At 32.9% G+C, this 19,474-nt stretch overlaps 3 protein-coding genes and 1 long non-coding RNA gene across 4 annotated transcripts; 2 read left to right on the top strand and 2 right to left on the bottom strand.

The window, feature by feature from the left end:
• Positions 1-1,603: 1,603 nt before the first annotated feature.
• On the bottom strand, positions 1,604-2,668 carry LOC106766266. Its single transcript, XM_014651008.1, has 2 exons — positions 1,850-2,668; positions 1,604-1,768 (listed from the first exon to the last, which is right to left on the bottom strand). The coding sequence occupies exons 1-2, from the start codon at positions 2,666-2,668 to the stop codon at positions 1,604-1,606; spliced, it is 984 nt and encodes a 327-aa protein (XP_014506494.1).
• A 3,491-nt stretch (positions 2,669-6,159) lies between these two features.
• Positions 6,160-13,138, top strand: LOC106768692 (casein kinase II subunit alpha-2). Its single transcript, XM_014653965.2, has 10 exons — positions 6,160-6,455; positions 6,991-7,120; positions 9,000-9,194; positions 9,440-9,597; positions 11,677-11,767; positions 11,907-11,972; positions 12,221-12,303; positions 12,509-12,572; positions 12,684-12,752; positions 12,875-13,138. Exons 1-10 carry the CDS (start codon positions 6,370-6,372, stop codon positions 12,932-12,934), a joined length of 1,002 nt encoding a protein of 333 aa, XP_014509451.1. The 5' UTR covers positions 6,160-6,369; the 3' UTR covers positions 12,935-13,138.
• LOC111242052 lies at positions 9,604-11,102 on the top strand. The gene is made up of 2 exons (XR_002668557.1): positions 9,604-10,376; positions 10,496-11,102. It is a non-coding gene; the product is annotated as an uncharacterized LOC111242052 (long non-coding RNA).
• A 3,758-nt stretch (positions 13,139-16,896) lies between the features above and the next one.
• On the bottom strand, positions 16,897-18,715 carry LOC106767462 (uncharacterized protein At2g23090). Its single transcript, XM_014652368.2, has 3 exons — positions 18,496-18,715; positions 18,311-18,351; positions 16,897-17,289 (listed from the first exon to the last, which is right to left on the bottom strand). Exons 1-3 carry the CDS (start codon positions 18,569-18,571, stop codon positions 17,170-17,172), a joined length of 237 nt encoding a protein of 78 aa, XP_014507854.1. The 5' UTR covers positions 18,572-18,715; the 3' UTR covers positions 16,897-17,169.
• Positions 18,716-19,474: the final 759 nt, after the last annotated feature.

The raw sequence follows: 19,474 nt of genomic DNA, 5'->3' as shown, positions 1-19,474 counted from the left end.
AGATGATTCCAGTGAGTACCCCAAGTGTTAACCTCAATCTAGCCTAGACGAAGCAAGTTTTCGCTCACGCGAAAGAGCTCTAGTGGCTCAACTTAAGTTGCAGGACACTTTTAGCTCAAGCGAAAAATTTTAGCTTAAGCTAAAATATCAGCAAAATTTGTTCTTCAATTTTATGCATATTTAGCCCAGGCGAGAAATTTTTAGCCTAGGCGAATATATTGCAGTATTTTTCAAATTATGAAGACACTGGACTACAGCTGGAAATGTACCAAATGAACAGTGCACACACCTTCTAAATGGTCAAATAAACTGGTTTGAACTTACAAATTGGTCCAAAACACATAATTGAAAAAAAGGAGTAGTTCACTTGCAAAAATGTACTAAAATATGGTGTTTTGGCTCATGTGATTTGGCTAAATGTATGCAATGACCATATGAACAGTACAAGCAACTTGCAATGCACCAATTATGATTACAAAGTCAATCAAACAACACTAATACATTCAAAATTTGAATTTGACCTTGCTACTTGCAATTTTCAAAGAAATTGGATGTTGAAGTAGTGACTTCTGGTATTGGCAAGTAAAATTGCAATTCAACCATGCACATAAGTTTATATTGAGTAAATAAACTCGTATCAACAGTCCAAATACACAGAAATATCCAATTTCACAAAATCACCATCTTAGTTGCTATTATGCAGCAAAAACCATGACAGAGGATATGTAATCAATAATCTGAAAGCCAGCAATAATATGAAAGTGCAACCAACCAATAATCTCATATGTAATCACAAATCAATAACATTAAAGATGGCTGAAAGCCAGCAAAAAACAAAGGATCCTTTTCATTACATGAGTAAATGGTTCACAGCAGCAAAAATTAAAGTGTTGAATACAAAACTAAGGTTCATCCTCTATTACAAAAGCTTTGTGCAGTCCTAATACATAAAGAAATTGGATTTCTATGCTTGATACTCATTTGTTGATGGCATGATTGGTTCATTTGGTTGGTTAGTTTGTTGTGTTTGATCAGTGACAACAGATTCTTGGGTTGATCTCTTGCAGGACTTCCTATTATGACCCATTTCTCTACAAATTCCACATATTTTACGTAGTCCACCCTTCCTCATCCTTGTTTCATCTCTGATCAACTCTCGTTCTTCCAACCTGCATTTCTTCTTTGGTCTGCTTGGCAATGCTCTCTTTTTTGGAGGGAATACATCATTGTATGGTGTAACCTCCCACATGTTTTTTCCATTTATCGGATAGACAATTGAAGAGTGTGTCTCTTCATATGTTGCCTTCCTAAACCAACCAGGTATGAAATCCTCTGCATCTAAGTTGAGAAACTTCATAGCAGCCAAGGCATGGCAACATGGGATGCCTCAAATAGCCCATTTCCTGCAACTACATTCATGTTTGTCTAGATCAACCACAAGTTTCTCCCCAACTTGGGAGGCATGACGGACTTCAAATAACTTCTCTGCTGACCAGTTATAAAAGAACATAATTTTTTCAGTATTGACAATTTCAAACTGAACTTACATGATGATCATATTAAACCATACCAGCTGCAAAAGAACATAATTCTTTGATATTTGTCATTTCCTTTTCCCATGTTTGGGATGAGTTGTTGTAGCTGCCTTCCACATCAACCTCTTGAGTTGTTTTCCCGGGAATTGTTTTCTGAAATTGGTGTATAAGTGTCTAACGCAAAATCGCTGATCAACTCGTGGAAGCACTTCTTGAATAGCTTGTAATAGGCCCTGTTATTTCAATAACAAAGTAAAAAGGTGTCTAACACAAAATAATTTAATATGCATTGTTAGAGGTCTTAATTTAATTACCTTTTGTTGATCTGATATGAATGTACATGATGCACATATTGTCGGCCCACCAAGATCATCAACCAGAAGTTCCATAAACCATTTCCAAGTGGCCTTGTTCTCTACTTCCACAATGGCATATGCAATAGGTAGCATTTGGTCGTTTGCGTCTCTTCCAACAGCAATCAACATTTCCCCACCATATATACCTTTCAAAAATGCACCATCTAGCCCTATAATAGGCCTGCAAGACACGAAATTGTCCTTGCAGGCTTTCAGACAAACATACAACCTCCTGAATATAGGTCCATCCTCATTTAGTTCAACTTTAACTTGAACTGTGCTTCCAGGATTACGAGTTAGGACCTCATTTGCATAATCAAAGATCCTTTTATATTGCTCTTTGAAAGACCCATCAACATGGTCTGAAGCAATGGCTTTAGCCCTATAAGCCATGGATTGAGATACACCTACATTCCACTTTCTATTTATCTTCTGAACAATGTCCACTCCCTCAACTCTGGGATTTTCTCTAACAGTTTTCTCCAACCTCTTACTGAGACATTTCGAATTGAGTAATTTTACCTTATGCTCTCTACTACAAGTGTGGTTGTCAACAACAATCCTTAATTGCCATGTTTTTATTGCATCCATATAACCACAATATGCCAACCAGGGGCACTTTCCTTTAGATCCCATACATTTCGCCCTAACTCTTTTCTTATCATTTTTTACGTATCTTATATTTCTACCATTTTGTATTGCATAGGCTTTTATGGCATCCAACAAATCTTCCTTCTGAGAAAAATACATCCCCAAATCCCACTTGTAATCAACCATTGATTTAGGCATAGTAAAATGTCACAAACTTGCCATAACTCTCTTCATCATCTTGTGCATCACTTTCTGCTCCACTAACGAGCTCTTCAGATTCCCATTCTTCATCAGAAAAGCCTCTCTTATCATCAGAGTTTATGCCATCATCCACATCACTATCAGAAAAGTTAGTGGTTGATTCTCCACCATATTCCACATCAGTTTCTATATCATTAAAGTAATTTCCATCTCCTAGATCCTCTTCTATTTCACAGTCAACCAAGTCTTCCATATAGTCATCATTAACATGAACATTGCCATCACCATTGCCATCTTCACCACTAGAACTACAACTACGGACAGTAGCAGTATCTCCTTCACACTGGGTTTCAATTTGACCTTCAACAACCCCATCACCTTGACATCTTTCTTCTTCAATAGGTACAATATCTTGACTATGACCTTGCTGCTCACACTCACCATGACCTTGTTGTTCACATTCAACATCACCATCACCTTGCTGCTCACACTCATCATCACCACCTTGTTGTTCACACTCAGCATCACCATCACCTTATTGCTCACACTCATCATCACCACCTTCCTTTTCACGCTCACCATCACCTTGTTCAGCTCTCTGACCACCACCTTCCTTTTCACACTCACCCTTACCACTATCAGGCATCACATTTTCATCTTCTACTTCACCTATATCATGACAAGCATTTTCCAACAAGTATATGATCTCGGGTTGGGAGACTAGATGAACAACAAATAAATTCACTTGACCATTGAGCCTAGCTAAATTTATCATATGCATGGCTCCTCTATCATCAGTCAAAAGCTCTAACCTATTCTCTAATACAGAACCACCCCCTACACAATACCATAACTCCTTAAAGCCATCATATCCAAGTCTTTTTACTACACTGACAATAAGGAAATAACTCCACATGTCTGGGTCAAAAGAGAAAGTTGTACTTTCTCCCTCGTACTTAAGTGACCCATTGTTCAAGAACTTCCCTCCATGGTGGAAAACAACATCAAATTTATCCTCCATTTTCAACAAAGTAAAAAAATTTAACCTATAAAATAAGATCCTAAAGTTATTTCAAATTATATAAATTTTTTTCCTATATAAATATCCTATATAACTAAACCAGACAACATGCAACACCAAAACTTAAACAAAATTAAAACCACAAAGGATGGGGGACCACATTGCAAGACCACTTTCACAGCACATGCATAAAAAAAAGACCAACAGAACTACAAATATGGGGACCACATCACTACATCAAACATGGAGGACCATTATCGAAAGTAACCATACAATTATACATGCCAACTTCAAGTGCAACCAACTTATCGAAAGTAACCATACAATTATACATCAAACATGGGGGACCACATCACTACATCAAACACAATATACTAACCTGAACACGTGCTTCAAGTGCAACCAACTTCTCCAAACCTTTCCACGACAAAACCACTGATCCTCTTCTATTATCTCCCAAAACGAAACTTTTTGTCAGCCTTATCTGTGAAATAAAGCACCGCTCACCGCTGTTCCCCAATGCCGACCACACTAAACTACGAACCCTATTTTCCCTCACAAACCCCCAATTTCCCCAAACCTAAAACGTTTCCACAATTTTAATCAGCTTAGATCTGTTTTCCCACTTTCCCCATTTTACCCTTACTTATCTTTAACGCACATGTTTTTTTAATTTTAATCCTTAACAAATAAAATTAGTAACCACCTCATCAATTGGTTAAGTGCCACCTGTATGCAGCATGACAAGTACTGTTGCCAGCACAGACCATTTTTAATGCCGTCCAGGAAAGATAACAGAATGTCCTTGATTGATTCAAGTTTTCAAATTCAGGGATCAATTGATCATTTTTAAAAAACGGAGATCTAATTGAAGAAAACCACCAAAAATAAGGACCAATGAATCTATTTAACCTTCTAAGAATAAAAAACTTTAATAAATTCAAAAAATAAATTTTAAATAAAATTATAATAAAAATTATTTTAGGTTTTCTAAACTTTTGAATCGTATTTGTATAATCCTGCGGTTTCATCGGGCTCGACCTCTCATCTCTAAATTAGTAAGCTTGGTCAAGTTACTAACAATGTTTGTTTGTTTGTTGATACCAAAACTTTTTATTGTAGGTATATATTTAAGACATTTAGAAATACATGGTGATTAGAGTCTGGTATTATATTAAAGGTGCTGCAGGGTCCATTGCAAAGCTTTGGTTTGAAAGTTAGAAGTCTATCTATTCTATTCCAAACGAATGGACAGTTTGGAGGTTATATTCAGAATGGGGGCAACAACTTGTTACATCAGAATTACTTTTGAGACTTTGGCATTTTTCAATTGGTATTGCACACACAGGCTACCATGCGCTCTTTTGAAAAGACGTCATACGTGTAAGACTACTGTCAACTTTTTTTTAGCGTTTTAAATAATTTTAAAAATAATGATATTTTGATAATTTCTTTTAACAATTTTTTTATCATTTTACTTTTATTTGTTTAAATTTATTTTTAAAAATATTTGTAATAGACCAATCACAAATTATTATGTATGTATTGTTAAAAAAAATTTAAAAATAATAGTTAAAAGAATTTTTTCTTAATTTTATCGCTGTTTTTTAATCTAATTAATAAAAAATGTATGATTCGATTTACATATACATTTAAAACATGTTCCGATCGTTGTGGTGGAAAGTCCATAACTTAATGTTTTCATCTGAAAGAGATGGAATGAAACTTCATGATTGTAAAAGATTTAAGTAACTGCATAACTTAATGTTTTCATTTGAAACAGATGGAATGAAACTTCAGACATGATTGTAAAAAATTTAAGTCATGTGTTGCACATTGTGATGATATACAGTTTATTTAAATAGAATAATAATACGTTTCACAATATGTTATTTTATAATTAGTTCATGTTAATTTTTATGATTATTGTTATAGATTGTGGATAAATTTTAAACTAATCACGTAATGATATATAAATTACGTTAAAATATTGTAAAAAAAATAAATCCGATTACACCAAAGTAGTTATGGTGGATATTTTTTGGAACAATGATACTTTGACAACTCTTTTTTAATAACTTTTTGACAATAGGACACGTGTTATCATTTTATTGGTATGTTTGAATTTATCTTTAAAAAAATATTTGAAACAGACCAATCATAAACTATCACGTATGTGTGGTCAAAAAATTATCAAAAAAAAAATTGTTAAAGAGACTTTTTAATATTTTTTGTGCATGGTACCTGAGACCACTTTGGTAATTGAAATAAAATAATTTTAAGGAGCTAAAAGGGCATGAGGGAGAGCCTAGTATACCAGCTTTATTGAGTAAGGAAAATGATCCTCAAACCTCAAACCATACCAAAAAAGTTACCGAAAAACCGGAGGGATAGGTACTATTGGTTTGACACTTTTACATATAAAAAATAAATATCAGAGAATGTAAATAGTATGTGTTATTATCCCTACACACGCATTAAATATGCGCACGAACCACCGGCACTATTTCTCCGCTTCTTGCTAGTATGCACCCTTGTCGCCTTGCGTGCGCCGGTTGCGCAACCCCCTAACCTGCGCATCTCCACCCACCTCATCGAAACTAAGACCATCACAGCCCTTCATCAGCTCTACAGAACCCAGATCTCGGGTTCCAATTCCCAACCCATGTCGAAGGCGCGTGTCTACACCGATGTCAACGTTCTTCGCCCCAAAGAGTACTGGGATTACGAGTCTCTCACCGTTCAATGGGGGTATTATTCCCGTCTCGAATATATTTCTCATCGTTTTGTTGATTTCTTATCTAATTTGTTTTCCAAACTTTATGTTGCGCCTTGATTAGCCACAATTCTCAATTGATGGATATTTTTCCTTTTAGGTTATGACCCTTAGGTGCTGTTTTTCTTGTTTTGGTTACTTGTCCTCCGTTTCAAATACCTAAACCTTTAACAATTTTGTGTCACATTCTTTTCAAGTTTTCATTTCCAATGGGGATGCTGAATGTTGTCGTTTCTCTTATGATTATATTATTGGATCTCTTGGCCCTCTTACGTTCGTTGTGTGGTATGAACTCGGTGAAGCCGATTGACCATGACGAATCAATCACCTTGTCATTTGAAATTGGTTGATGTAATTGTTATGTGTAGTCTAAAATGAAATACTATAAGCTTTTGTGGATTCTGTGAGCAAGGTTCGTCGGCAGGGTCTGCGTTAGGTCTAATATTTATGGGGCTTTACGTTTCCCATTCTAATTATCTTATTTATGAATTTTCTGTGTGCTCTTTTCAGCGATCAGGATGATTATGAGGTTGTGCGAAAAGTGGGAAGGGGGAAGTACAGTGAGGTTTTTGAAGGCATAAATGTTAATAGCAACGACCGCTGTATAATCAAGATTCTCAAGCCTGTTAAGAAAAAAAAGGTGAGAGATTTTGTTATTACGTTGATGCTGTTTTCGAACTTTGGGACCTGGAGAGTACGAGTAAAAGGTCGAGCAGGGGTGCTTCATGAGAAGTTTTCTCCTAAAATTTACGCACAAGTTTCACACATACTCTTTCACTATTTTCTTTTGAGCTATTGGATAACAACTTGACAACTCTGCACAATCTCCTAACAGAGTTCTGCAATAATTATTTCCAAAAGAAAAACATAAAATAAAAGACATAATATTTGACCTTTGGAAGTTACACTTTGAATAGAGAAGAGTAGCTTCAAAGTTCGAACTAGTTCACATTAGCTGAAAATTTATGTACTTATGTGTCTCCCTAAATATTGGTGGGTTTCAAGGATTATGAATTACACGAGGTTGTTTGCATGGATCACATGACACTTTTTTCTTCAATTAAATACTTTAGTTCCAACTATGTTATTTTGGGAGGTCTTTTAGAGAAAAGACTAATTTACTGAATATAAGTGTGTCAATTCTCACCTTATCTTATAGATTAGTTTTGTGAGAATGAGTTAGACTTACACTCACTTCCTAATATGATATCAAAGCTTAGTGAGATTTACTGGGTCTATCGTGTCACTTGCTATTGGGCCGCTATTGGACTACCTCTAAATATATAGTCCCAAGCTTGAGATGTTTATGTCTCAGCATGAAAGGGGCATTGAAGATTTTACATTGATTAGAGATCAGATCAAATTATCGTCTTTCTAGTTGGTGTTGTAAGGATGAGTTAAGTGTAAACCCATTTCTTAATAGTTACTTACAATGAAATCCTTGTTGACTACTCCCTCCAATGCATATTGGCTTCCCTCTCCTCTTCATAGAAACCAAAACCATGTATTATTCCTCGAGTTCTCCCTAGGTCTTCTTTATACATGTCCAAACCACTTTTATTGATGCATCTCTCATCATATACAATCATTCCGTACTTTTTTTTCTTTGTTGTATGATCACACATCTATCTTTACTTGTTTATGCTATTCCAACATATTTTCTTGCTGTCCCTTTAAGCCCCAACGTCACTACAGTAAAATATTGTTGAGTGTATGGCACTAGTCTAAAACTGGCCTTTGAATTTGGTTGGCACTTTTCAAACATAAATAGCCCCCACTATCTTTCTACATTTGTGCAACATCCTCGTTTGTTTTCCTTGCATTTTTTATTATTTGTTCTAGACTTTTAACTTAGAAATATGCTGTATGACATCTTTTCTAAGTTTATCTTCTGAGTCACACTTTCTCTTGCTAAAATTACAGTGCATATACTTTGTCTTAATTCTGCTCTAGTGTTGGCCCTTTGCTTTCAAAGTTGTCTCCAGAGTTTTGAGTTGAGAGTTAACTGCTTCCCTTGGTTTCTTAGCCAACGTTGTGTCATCTACAAAAGTGCATCAGAATGCAATAAGGGATAGACTTTTTTGTATATCCCTAGTATGCATATCCATGATTAGATTAAACAAGGACTTTAGGCATCTGTGGGGCATCCACTTTTTGAAACAAAATGCTGGAAAGGAGGGGTTGGGATGTGGGATTGCACACCGAAAACAGGACATAGTGCTGTTCTGCTTCACCTCGGCAACCTGCTTCTGCAATTCTTAATTTTTAAATTGTTAGTGGAGTTAGTATCCAAACCTTAAGTCCAACCTGTAATGTGAATCATTTGGGGCATGAAGAAATACAACTTCAATTCCAATTTTTTTGGTAGAACTTCAAAGTGCTCTTCACATTTTTAGACTTAATATATGTCTTCTATTTTTTGAAATACTTTTTTTATTATATGGTGTTTCATGTAATGAAACATTCAGTTTTATGATATTTTTATGTTACCTTCTGATATATTTAACTTCTTTTTGCAGATTAAAAGAGAGATAAAAATACTTCAGAACCTTTGTGGGGGGCCAAATATTGTTAAGCTTCTTGATATTGTCAGAGATCAACACTCTAAAACTCCTAGCTTAATATTTGAGTATGTCAACAGTACAGATTTTAAAATTTTATATCCAACCTTGACGGATTATGACATACGCTATTATATATACGAGCTTCTCAAGGTAACATGATTTTTCAATCTCTCATGCTATACCTGGACTAATGTTCTGTGTCCTCTCCTTTATATATTTTTCCTTTAAAGTAATTGTAGTATCTTTGTTTTGAACAAGGTTTAAATAAATTTTGCTTCTGATTACGTGTATAGGCTTTTTGGGTATGCATCGTGTAAAATATTATTTTACATTTGCAGAAATACATGTCAAGGACCTTTTTCTTGTTAAATGAAAGCTTTATTTGTGAATTGCAGGCCTTAGATTACTGCCATTCCCAAGGCATAATGCATAGAGATGTGAAGCCTCATAATGTTATGATAGATCATGAATTACGGAAACTCCGGTTGATAGATTGGGGTCTTGCTGAATTTTATCACCCTGGAAAGGAATACAATGTTCGTGTGGCTTCAAGGTAATGTTCTGGCCAATTGACTATGATCACAACTCTATTTCTGAAGTACAATAATGAAAGATTTATACAATGGATGAGCCTAAGTCTATTAGTATATAGCATAAATCAAAAGCAGTAAGGTATAGTGAGCTCATTTGAGTATGAATTTTTAATACAAATGGATTATTGGAATTATTGCTTTCCAAGTAGGGATATATCCGCTAACATCATTCAGAAGATGTGGAGACTTGATCAAAATATTTTATGATTGAAAACTAAAAATCAAAATAACTTTTTGATTTTAAAAATTAAGTTCAAAGTGATTCAAAATTGAGTGAAAAAATAATTGAGCTCCTCTCTAACTAAACACGGATTGTTTTAGTAGTTGTATTTGAAAACCAATGTTTAAAACCATGCAACAACCTCAAACTGGTCTATTCCTAAAGTGTTTGTCAACCAATTATGTTTTCCTTGGTTATCAAACTCAAGTTTTAACTCCCAAAAATGTACAAACTCATGCCTGTGCGTCTTGTACGAGTTGACTTGTAGAATTGAATTTGAGGGTTTGAGTGGGCTCGATGTAAACACCGGTGAACTTGTCAGGAAGTCACATTCTAATTGGCGAGTTCAGCTTCTTTTTTTATTATTTGTTTGATTGAAAACGAGGAAGCATTATGTCATTTAGATTGCAAAGATAAGAGAAAGGAGAAGAATAGGGTTCTTGGCTATCCCATTTCTTTGTTATTTCTCTTTGTTGTTGCTAGTGGAAATTGGGGACAGCTGCTGCTCTCATCATTATGGTTGGTCTTCTCTCACCTCCCTTCTCTGTTTGCGATACAATCATGTCATCCTTCTCTGTTCTTGTGAAGCCTGACTTCTTTGCTCTTGCCATGCTGTTCTCTGTAATGTCCATCACCAGCCATTCTCTGTATTGAGGCTGAAGCAAGCGGCAACAACATCTTCTCCCTGCAATGTTGTGGATTATGAATGTGTTGAAGTTGCACAATCATTCTTATTCTCTCTGCTGTGCACAATTTGAAACTCAATCTTATTTGAAGATATCTCTCTTTTCTTAGTTGTTTTAATTTTATCGTATTAAGAACTTACGCCTTGTATGAGCTTATGTTTTACTTGGTGTTGCTTTATTATTAAGGTTTAATATTTTGCATTATTATATAATTAAAATGATCAATCGTCATGTTATTTATAGGTATTTTAATAGTATCCTATATGAAGTAAACCCTTATTTACAATTCGAGTTTACAAGTTTACAAACATTAATGAGCTTATTTAAGCTCTGGTTTTCAGCTACGTTTTTTGTTTAACCTTTTAAGAGACAATTTTGAACAATTACTAGACTATTTTTTTAAGAAGCTTATGGTACACTAAGCTCTTCATGAACATGCATAATTGAATGAGTACTGTCAAGGATCATGTGCCATTGTTATCTAAAGAGACAGGTGACTAGTTCAGGCATATATTTTTTGACACTGAAGGAGTTTGATCTTAATGATGCGGGGTTGATGTAGCAGGCTAATGTACACGCGCCAAAGTTACTGTACTTTTCATTTTAAGACTTGTAAAATAAACCATTTAATCCATAGTTCCTACTGAGCAATAATTTAAAGGTATAGCTGAAGATATTAAAAACAGGACCAGTCACTTGTTGCCATGTGTGAGGGCTGTTAGGCATATAAGGGATACCCAAGAAGGAATGGGGTTGGAAGAACTATTTTTCGGGGTTCCAAGAACTATTGTTTTTTCCAGCCGAAACATACCCTAGTTCATTTTGTCTGGTTATGTAAATTTCTGTCAACTCATTGTTATTAGTAAACATATTCAGCTCCCTAGTCTTACACTTGGTTTATAGTCTTCTAGACATTCTCCGCTTCCTTCTAGGCGCCAGCGTCCACTTTTGCATTTCCCCTTTTAATTGTTTCTAATTTGCCTATATTTGTTAGTTAGATATAAAATTGACCAGGGAAAGATATTGTTTAGATTTTGTCAGACTTGTACGATAGTGCTATATGGGACTAAGTTTTGGAAAAGGTTATGAATGACCACCAAAAAAACGTCATGTGCTATGCTTTTACTTTGCAGATACTTTAAGGGCCCTGAACTTCTAGTTGATTTGCAAGATTATGACTACTCATTAGACATGTGGAGTCTTGGCTGCATGTTTGCTGGAATGGTGAGAATAATCTAACTATAGTCTACAACTTACTGGTTATATCTGCCAGACCCTTACTATTATTTAATATGAAGTCTAATTTTGAATCTAAAAGTGTAAAAGCTTGTAATGTGGGATATAATCATTTTAATTCGTGTAGATATTTCGCAAGGAGCCTTTCTTTTATGGTCACGACAACCATGACCAACTAGTCAAAATAGCTAAGGTAACATTTACGGTGGTTCAGTAATGTATAAAATTGCAAAATCAATATGTTGAGACTCTGCCAGTTAATCTGTTTAAGCTTCTTATTGAAATATCTTATCATTTTACGGGGGAATCTTAAGTATGACTGAATTATTTGTTGTTTAACATGCTAAAAGATATATTTCTAGACCACTTTTCCCCTGGATATACTTTTCTTTTTTAGGTCTTTAGGTTTTCATTTTCTTTTCTTTTTTATGTGATCCGTAGGTGCTTGGTACTGATGAACTGAATGCATATCTGAACAAGTATCATCTGGAGCTTGATCCTCAACTTGATGCACTAGTTGGAAGGTATCATATTGTAATTTCATTTTCTACTTATTTCACACCAGTTTAAATATAGTGAAATTCACGTCGTTCTGTCACTCTTTCTTGCCAAAGCGGTATAATCCGAGTTCTTTTCTTAGAAGTTTACTGCTTTTCTTTGACTTTCTCTCTTCCTTGTATATATATATTACTATTTTTACACATTTGTGTTACACTATTGCATTTGCAGGCACAGTCGCAAACCTTGGTCAAAATTTATTAATGCTGATAATCAACATCTCGTGTCTCCTGAGGTAATTCAACCCTTATTCCATTATGGCATTGGGACTAACCAACTAGTTTATACTGTAATTAACTATTCTCTATAAAGGGTCTTTATTTGATTCAAATTATCGGATATGCAGGCAATTGATTTTCTTGATAAGCTCCTTCGATACGATCACCAGGACAGGCTTACAGCAAGAGAAGCAATGGTATGAAGAACTCATTAATTTACCGTAACATGGTTATTATGTTCATGTTGTGAGTTGCTTAATTTTCACTATATTATGGTCTTTTTGATTTAACATTATTTTTCCTTGATGTATTCCCGTAGGCACATCCATATTTCTCTCAAGTAAGGGCAGCTGAAAGCAGCAGAATGAGGACACAGTAACTTCATCATTTGTGATAAACCTGAGTTAATATGTGGGATTGTTTTACAATACCCAAGAACATGAGGCATGATTGCCTTCTGTTAATTATAGTTTGTTAGATTTGTTGTGGAATGTAACAATATCATATCTTGTTCCAGGGGAATAATCTGTTAATCTGTTGAAAAATTAAATTTTATCATAAAAGAGTTGTGATTGGATATAAACTCGGAAGACACCCTTAAGCCGGTGTTTAATTTTTTTTTAATAGTAGATAAGAAAAATCACTATTTTTCTTTGATATCATTTTTATTATAAACTTTTCTGCATGAGTAATAGGCTAGTTTAAATATATCTATTGAAAGTTTTCCTGCTGCACATCAATTTTCAAGAAAACACAGTTTTACTGCATGTATTGATTGAAGATTATAATTAGACTCTAGAAAACCAAACAAGGGTTTTTTAGACATTTTACAGTAGTTATTTTTTTTTTCTTTAATATCTTTTTATTTACAATACAAAAGTTAATTTTGTAATAATTAAAATGTTCCTAAAAATGAGTTAGCATCTTTGTAACGGGTATAAAAAAAATATTTTCCTATTTATTTTTCTCTAAATTTTTTTGTAGTCTACTTTACTAAAGGGTCAAGTACATGCTTGTCAGCTTCGCTGCCAAATCTATATAGAATAATAGAAGTATAATTTATTCTTATTTTACATTTTCTTTGGGTTAAGATGGAACCGAAGAAAAAGAAGATAAAAAATGAGAATGGAAAATGAAATTGTTTGAATTGAAAGAAAGTAAAAAAAAAAATGAATAAAAAGTCGTAAATGTAATTTGATTCGTATGTTAAAAAAAGTTAAATATTTAAAAAACAAACTAAAACATCCTTATATTAAATATAAAATTGGACTGAATATAAAGAAATGTTTTAGTACCTATTATTTATTTAAAAAAATTATGTGTGCACACACACAGACACACTAGTCAAACAATTAAATTTTATAAATATACAATAGTTACTAAAACAAAAATATATGTAAATAAATGTGTGAATGTGAAAACGTACTCAAATATAGTTACCTAAAAACTACGCATAAATATTAGTAAAAGAAATAAAAAGTTTGATATATATATATTTCATTTTTTTTCCAAAAGTATAAATTCAATCGTTCTTAATTTTTAATAGTGTTAATATTTTATTTTTTTATTACTTCAAGATGAATTATATTATCAATGCTAAATTTAAAAGATAAAAGAGATATATATGTTCAGAAATTTTAATTAATTAAGTAAAATTATTGTAATAAATTACATTTATTGTTATTAATCTATCTAAAAAGAACTTTAAACTACTATATTTTAGACTCTAGGAAGTATCATAATGTGGGGTGTTGTCTCTCCACCGCCGCTCCTTGCTTCTTCCATCTCTCTCTTTCTCTCTTACCCCTTACTCTATTTCTATGTTTCTATTTTATATTTCACTAAAATTTTACGTTTAGAATTAATATTTTATAATTTTTACCCATTCTAATTTTCTATCCTCGTGTAGTGACACACCTTTTTATCCTCTTTTACTCTTTTACTCTTTTACGTTCTACTTCTCACGTTGTTACCTTTTCATTGTGTGAATTCTTTCTTCTCTCTTTATGATGTGAGAGTGTGGTGAGTGAGAGATTACAGGTGATGGTGAAAGGAATTGTTCTACGGTGACAAAGTTCAGTCTCGATAGTATTTCAAGGTTTCGGTGATGCTTGAAGATGCAAAGGGATGAAGGTGCACTACCTTAAACAGATATATGAACATCCATCATTAGATGTCAACATCCATTTAAGGTGAAATGGATGTCGACCTTCGTTTGAAGTAAAACGGATGTGGACATCCGTTTTGGTTCCTCAGTCATGACAATTAATCTTTCATGACTCAAGAAACTTTATATTCAAATTACTTACCATTATGCTTTGATGTTACTGTAATGGCAAAATACTTTCAAGACATAGTTGATCCCAAGTTGATTTGTCTGTTTTTAGGAGATATGTGCTGAAGTATATGGAAAAGGGTTAAATATGTTTTAGTCCCTATACTTTGGGGCGATTTTGGTTTTAGTCTCTCTTTCAAACTATAGTACAATTTAGTCCTTCAACTTTAGAAAACTCTGGTTTTAGTCCTTTTGGAAAATGATATTTTGACACTATTTTGACACTGCACACGTGTTAAAACATGACTGGACGATTTCAAATTAAAAAAACTGAGACAAGGGCATATTTGAAAGAAAAAAAACAAAGTTTTTTTTTTTAATTTGAAATCGTCCAACTACATTTTGACACGTGTGCAGTGTCAAAATGATGTCAAAAAATTGGTATCAAAATATGATTTTCTGAAATATATTATCAGTTGCTAATGGCATTGGTCTTGCCGGATAGGCAGGGCCCTTCTGGATATCCGCTGCGGTTTCTGCTGCTGGGGCAATTTCCACACTGCTTGATGTGAGCTTTTAGTTCCCTGATTTTTTTTGGACTGAGATGTTCTTACACTTTTCTCTCACTCTTTTATGTTCCCGTCTTCTTTCAGAATGACTACATGCCCCCCGATTTTCTACCCCTTCTCCAAGTATGGAGCCTTGGCCTCAAGTTTTTTGACTTTTTTTTTTGTGTATTTATTGATTAATAATCACTTCTATTTGCTTCACCATACAATTCTAATACATAATAACATTAAATCTGGATGTTTGAAGGTTTATTGAAATTTCTTCACAAGAATGCACATGGTTTTCAGGATTGGAAGTTTTACTGATTTGAGTTGGATGAAATTGAGGACCTACTCACACTGTTATGTACATAATTAAAACACTTTTCCTGTTTGTATACTGTAGTTTGTTTCTATATCAAAATATAGTCACTCGTGCCTTGATCTGTTTTACCCAATATAATATTTTCTTCTAGCATAACAATGAGTACAATTTTTGTGCGTATAGTGACGTGTTTACCTTGATATGCTGAGTTTTTCTCCCTTAATTGCTTTGTTTGAGGAGTACATATACTTTACTTGCTTTGATTTGAGTTGTTAGGCTATACATGTGCTACTTTTGATATGTGTTTATGTACGTACAATAGGTGGTTGAAAGTCCAATTGGTGCTTTGGCAGTTATGGGTCAGACTTGGGAAAATTCGAGGCCTGAAGAATCTGGTTTGGATGAAGCTCGTGATAAATGACAGTGAAAATGGGTGACTGAATATGAATAAAAATTTAGGATTTCAGAATATTAAAAATAAAAAAGGTTAATTTTATAATTAAAAAAATATTATAGAAAATTGGAGAGATGGAAGAAGCAAAGGTGGTGGTGGAGGAAGTAACATCTCATAATGTGTTACTGAGCTGGGGGTAAGAGACAGGGTATGATTAATGTGGAAGAAAATAAGGTAAAATAATAGTATATCTGTATATAGAAAAACAAATTGAATGAAAAAGATGGATGAAAGAAAACAAGTGTAAAATAAAATAAAAGTAACCGATATTTTATTAAATAAATTAGAGAGAAATATAAAAATAGAGATAGAAAGAAGGGGAAATATGTAAAAATAATATTATATATAAGAAAATTCTAAATTATTTATCTGCTCTCTCAAACCAATCAACCTCCTTACATTAATTTCACCATGTCTTGTTCTCTCAACTAATAGCATAAATGCTTGTTGACCAAAGCCATCATTGACTCTCCTTTCTCTTTATCAACACAAGAGAAAACTTTGTTGGAAATAGTTGGGAGATCTGTAATGTTTATTAATGAGAGATGGGAACAATTTCTAATATATAGGGATAAACTTTACCTTCAAAAACCTTTGTGAAATTAAGTTAAATTTAAATTTTATTACCTTAATGTGATATTGGAATAATTAAGAGTCTAATTTTAATTGTGTTAAATTTTGCTGTCCCAATAATTGTGAAAGGCAGAGACCATACAGCCTTGTGAAAGCAAAGAAGCAATGAGAAGTCAAACACTTACCTATGCTTTTGTAATGATTTTATAATAGGCTTAATATGGACACTAACACATTCACCAGTTACAAATCCACAAATAAAAGGGAAAACTAACAGTTTTTCACACTTAAACAATGGAAAAAACTTTACTAATCATTCCCTCTCGTCTCTAACTCCCCCCAATACACAAAACACACAGACATATTCAATATAAAAGAAATTGAAGATCTATGTGGATATGTAGAACAGACCAAATTCATATTATGTGGATGCATTCCCTCACTTTTTAAGATGAGGAAAACAAGCATAGAGATCAGATTTAGGGTGTTTGGCTTCAGCATGCTCCTTGCACTTCACTTCTGATGTGGTGCACATAAATGTTTGCATGCAAACTTTACACTGCAATTATCAATTACAACAATATAGTCACTACAGAAATGCAATTAGGAAGAAATAGCTCACCCATATAACAGAACCAAAACCAAACCATCAATCTATTAAATATCACACATCTTTGTGATGGAATATCATACGTAAAGTGAAAATGTAAATAATCTGACAGAAGAATACCTTCGCAGACAGATTGAAAAATTATATATAGTTGATATAAGTTTACAGCGTATGAGACAAATAGAAAGAAATAGGTCAAACTTCAAAAGAACTGCCTCTTGCTTACCGAGTATATACTTAGTCCAACAAAGAATCAATCACTCTTGTGCTAAATAAACTTCTCAAAACCCATGTCTTCTTCAGATAAACTTTCCCACAAACACTTTCAGGTGAAAAAAAGTTATGTAAATTAATCGGTTTCTAAAATTTAAAATTATTTTATTCATAAATTAATTATTTTAGCTCTCATTTCCTTTTTCAAGTGCGGATTTTACCTTAAACATTACATAATTTTAATTTACCTAAAAAAGAGTAAAATCTTATGTAGATAAACTCGTCTACAGTAACTTGGAGAAGAAGCAAACAATTAAAATTGAAATAAAATTCCAAAATAAACTAAATTTTTGCTTATGCGTGTTTTCAGAAAAAAAATAAAAATTAAAGCTAAAGCTAATTTTAGTTTAAAAATGTAACTTATTTCATTTTTATCTTATTTATTTTCTTATCTTATTAATCCTTATGAATAAAGTTATCGAAAGATGGTCAAATACATCTTAACTTCTTATTGAAAAGTTTTACCATCTATTTGATCAAACAGAACGTCTTTGGTGAATTTCCAAAAATACCAATAGCTAAATAATTAATTAAATATTGGGATGAAAGATTACAAAGTGATTTTGTTGGAGAGTTTCTCTCAAAAACGAAGAAATTCTACCTTCTAATTACAAGCCATCATATTATATAGTCATCTAATTTTACAATCTTTGAGGGGTTGTGATGTCAGACAAAGAACAAAACAGAGAAATTGTACCTGAATGTTCATGGCTTTCTTGTTTGAATCCAACTGGCTTCCTGCAAAGGATTATTAAAACCAACAACTACATCAGATCTAACACCTATAGCCCAAATTATTTTCAATTGAAATATTTTTTGTCTAATAATTCTAGTTTACTCCTAAAACTTATGAAATTCGAAAAATAAAACGAGAAAGATTACCCTTAGCCGCAGCCCTCTGTTTCTCGAGGTTCTTCTCGCGAGCCATCTTAGACTTTTGGCCATTGCCTCCTCCCATGGCTAACGAGAAACTCAAAACACAAAACCCTAACTTTTCTTACAGAAGATTTGAGTGATGAGTCTGGGCACAAGAGAGAATGGGTTACTATATTTTTATACGAGAATGAGAAAGTGATTCTCACACGCAATTTGTAAGTTCATTAACTTCGCGTTTGGATTAGATTGAAACTTTTGTTTATAACTACATTCTAATATTCATATTCAGTTAAAGCTATTATATTTTTCAAATTTTGTAGGTATCCAAACATGTCTCAAATTTAGTGCGCTTTTAAAGTATTAGCATTTTCCACACCACTTGTAGGTATCCCTTGTTATTCAGATTGTGTTTGTTTTTGGGAGTTAGGACACTGAATTTGAGTCGATTTAGAAAGAATGAAAAATGAAAGTTTGGCTGTTTAGATTAAGAAAAGTATAATGAAATTTAAAAGAAAATGAAAATGAAAATTTACTAGAATTAGTTAGTAATGGAACGTAAGTGATACATTAAAAATAATGATTTAATTGATAAAAGATATTAATTTAATTTTAATTATAAATAATGTAAATTATATTATAATAAAATGTGAGTGATTATCTAAATTGAAAATAAATTAATATTGATAAGATAAAATAACATTTTGGAATTTGTTTAAATAAAATTAAGTAATAATTTGAAATTTTTATCAAATTATTTTAAATTAAAATGTATGATAAGTGCATTGAAAAAGATAAAAGTAAAAATACAAGCAAGATGCATAAGTGAAAGAAAGAAAAAACATAAAAACAAAATAATAATTATGTGGAGAGAAAATTGACTTTTCAGTCAAATTTTCTCTAAAAATATCACTCTATCTCCTATTTCTTTAAATTCATTTATATATATATATATATATATATATATATATATATATATATATATATA

This window comes from Vigna radiata, chromosome 7, assembly GCF_000741045.1.
Source record: "Vigna radiata var. radiata cultivar VC1973A chromosome 7, Vradiata_ver6, whole genome shotgun sequence".
Classification (NCBI taxonomy): Eukaryota; Viridiplantae; Streptophyta; class Magnoliopsida; order Fabales; family Fabaceae; genus Vigna; species Vigna radiata.
The sequence above is the reverse complement of the archived record's forward strand: the minus strand, read 5'-3'. Positions and strand labels throughout refer to the sequence as shown.

Excerpts from the sequence above, each read along its gene's own strand:
- LOC106767462 (XM_014652368.2), bottom strand. The coding sequence starts at position 18,571 with ATGGGAGGAGGCAATGGCCAAAAGTCTAAGATGGCTCGCGAGAAGAAC. Across the intron at positions 18,352-18,495 it reads ACAGAGGGCTGCGGCTAAGG|GAAGCCAGTTGGATTCAAAC; the intron begins GTAATCTTTCTC and ends AATCCTTTGCAG. Across the intron at positions 17,290-18,310 it reads AGAAAGCCATGAACATTCAG|TGTAAAGTTTGCATGCAAAC; the intron begins GTACAATTTCTC and ends TGATAATTGCAG.
- LOC106768692 (XM_014653965.2), top strand. The coding sequence starts at position 6,370 with ATGTCGAAGGCGCGTGTCTACACCGATGTCAACGTTCTTCGCCCCAAA. Across the intron at positions 7,121-8,999 it reads AGCCTGTTAAGAAAAAAAAG|ATTAAAAGAGAGATAAAAAT; the intron begins GTGAGAGATTTT and ends TTCTTTTTGCAG. Across the intron at positions 9,598-11,676 it reads AATGTTCGTGTGGCTTCAAG|ATACTTTAAGGGCCCTGAAC; the intron begins GTAATGTTCTGG and ends TTTACTTTGCAG.
- LOC106766266 (XM_014651008.1), bottom strand. The coding sequence starts at position 2,668 with ATGGTTGATTACAAGTGGGATTTGGGGATGTATTTTTCTCAGAAGGAA. Across the intron at positions 1,769-1,849 it reads TCATATCAGATCAACAAAAG|GGCCTATTACAAGCTATTCA; the intron begins GTAATTAAATTA and ends TTGAAATAACAG.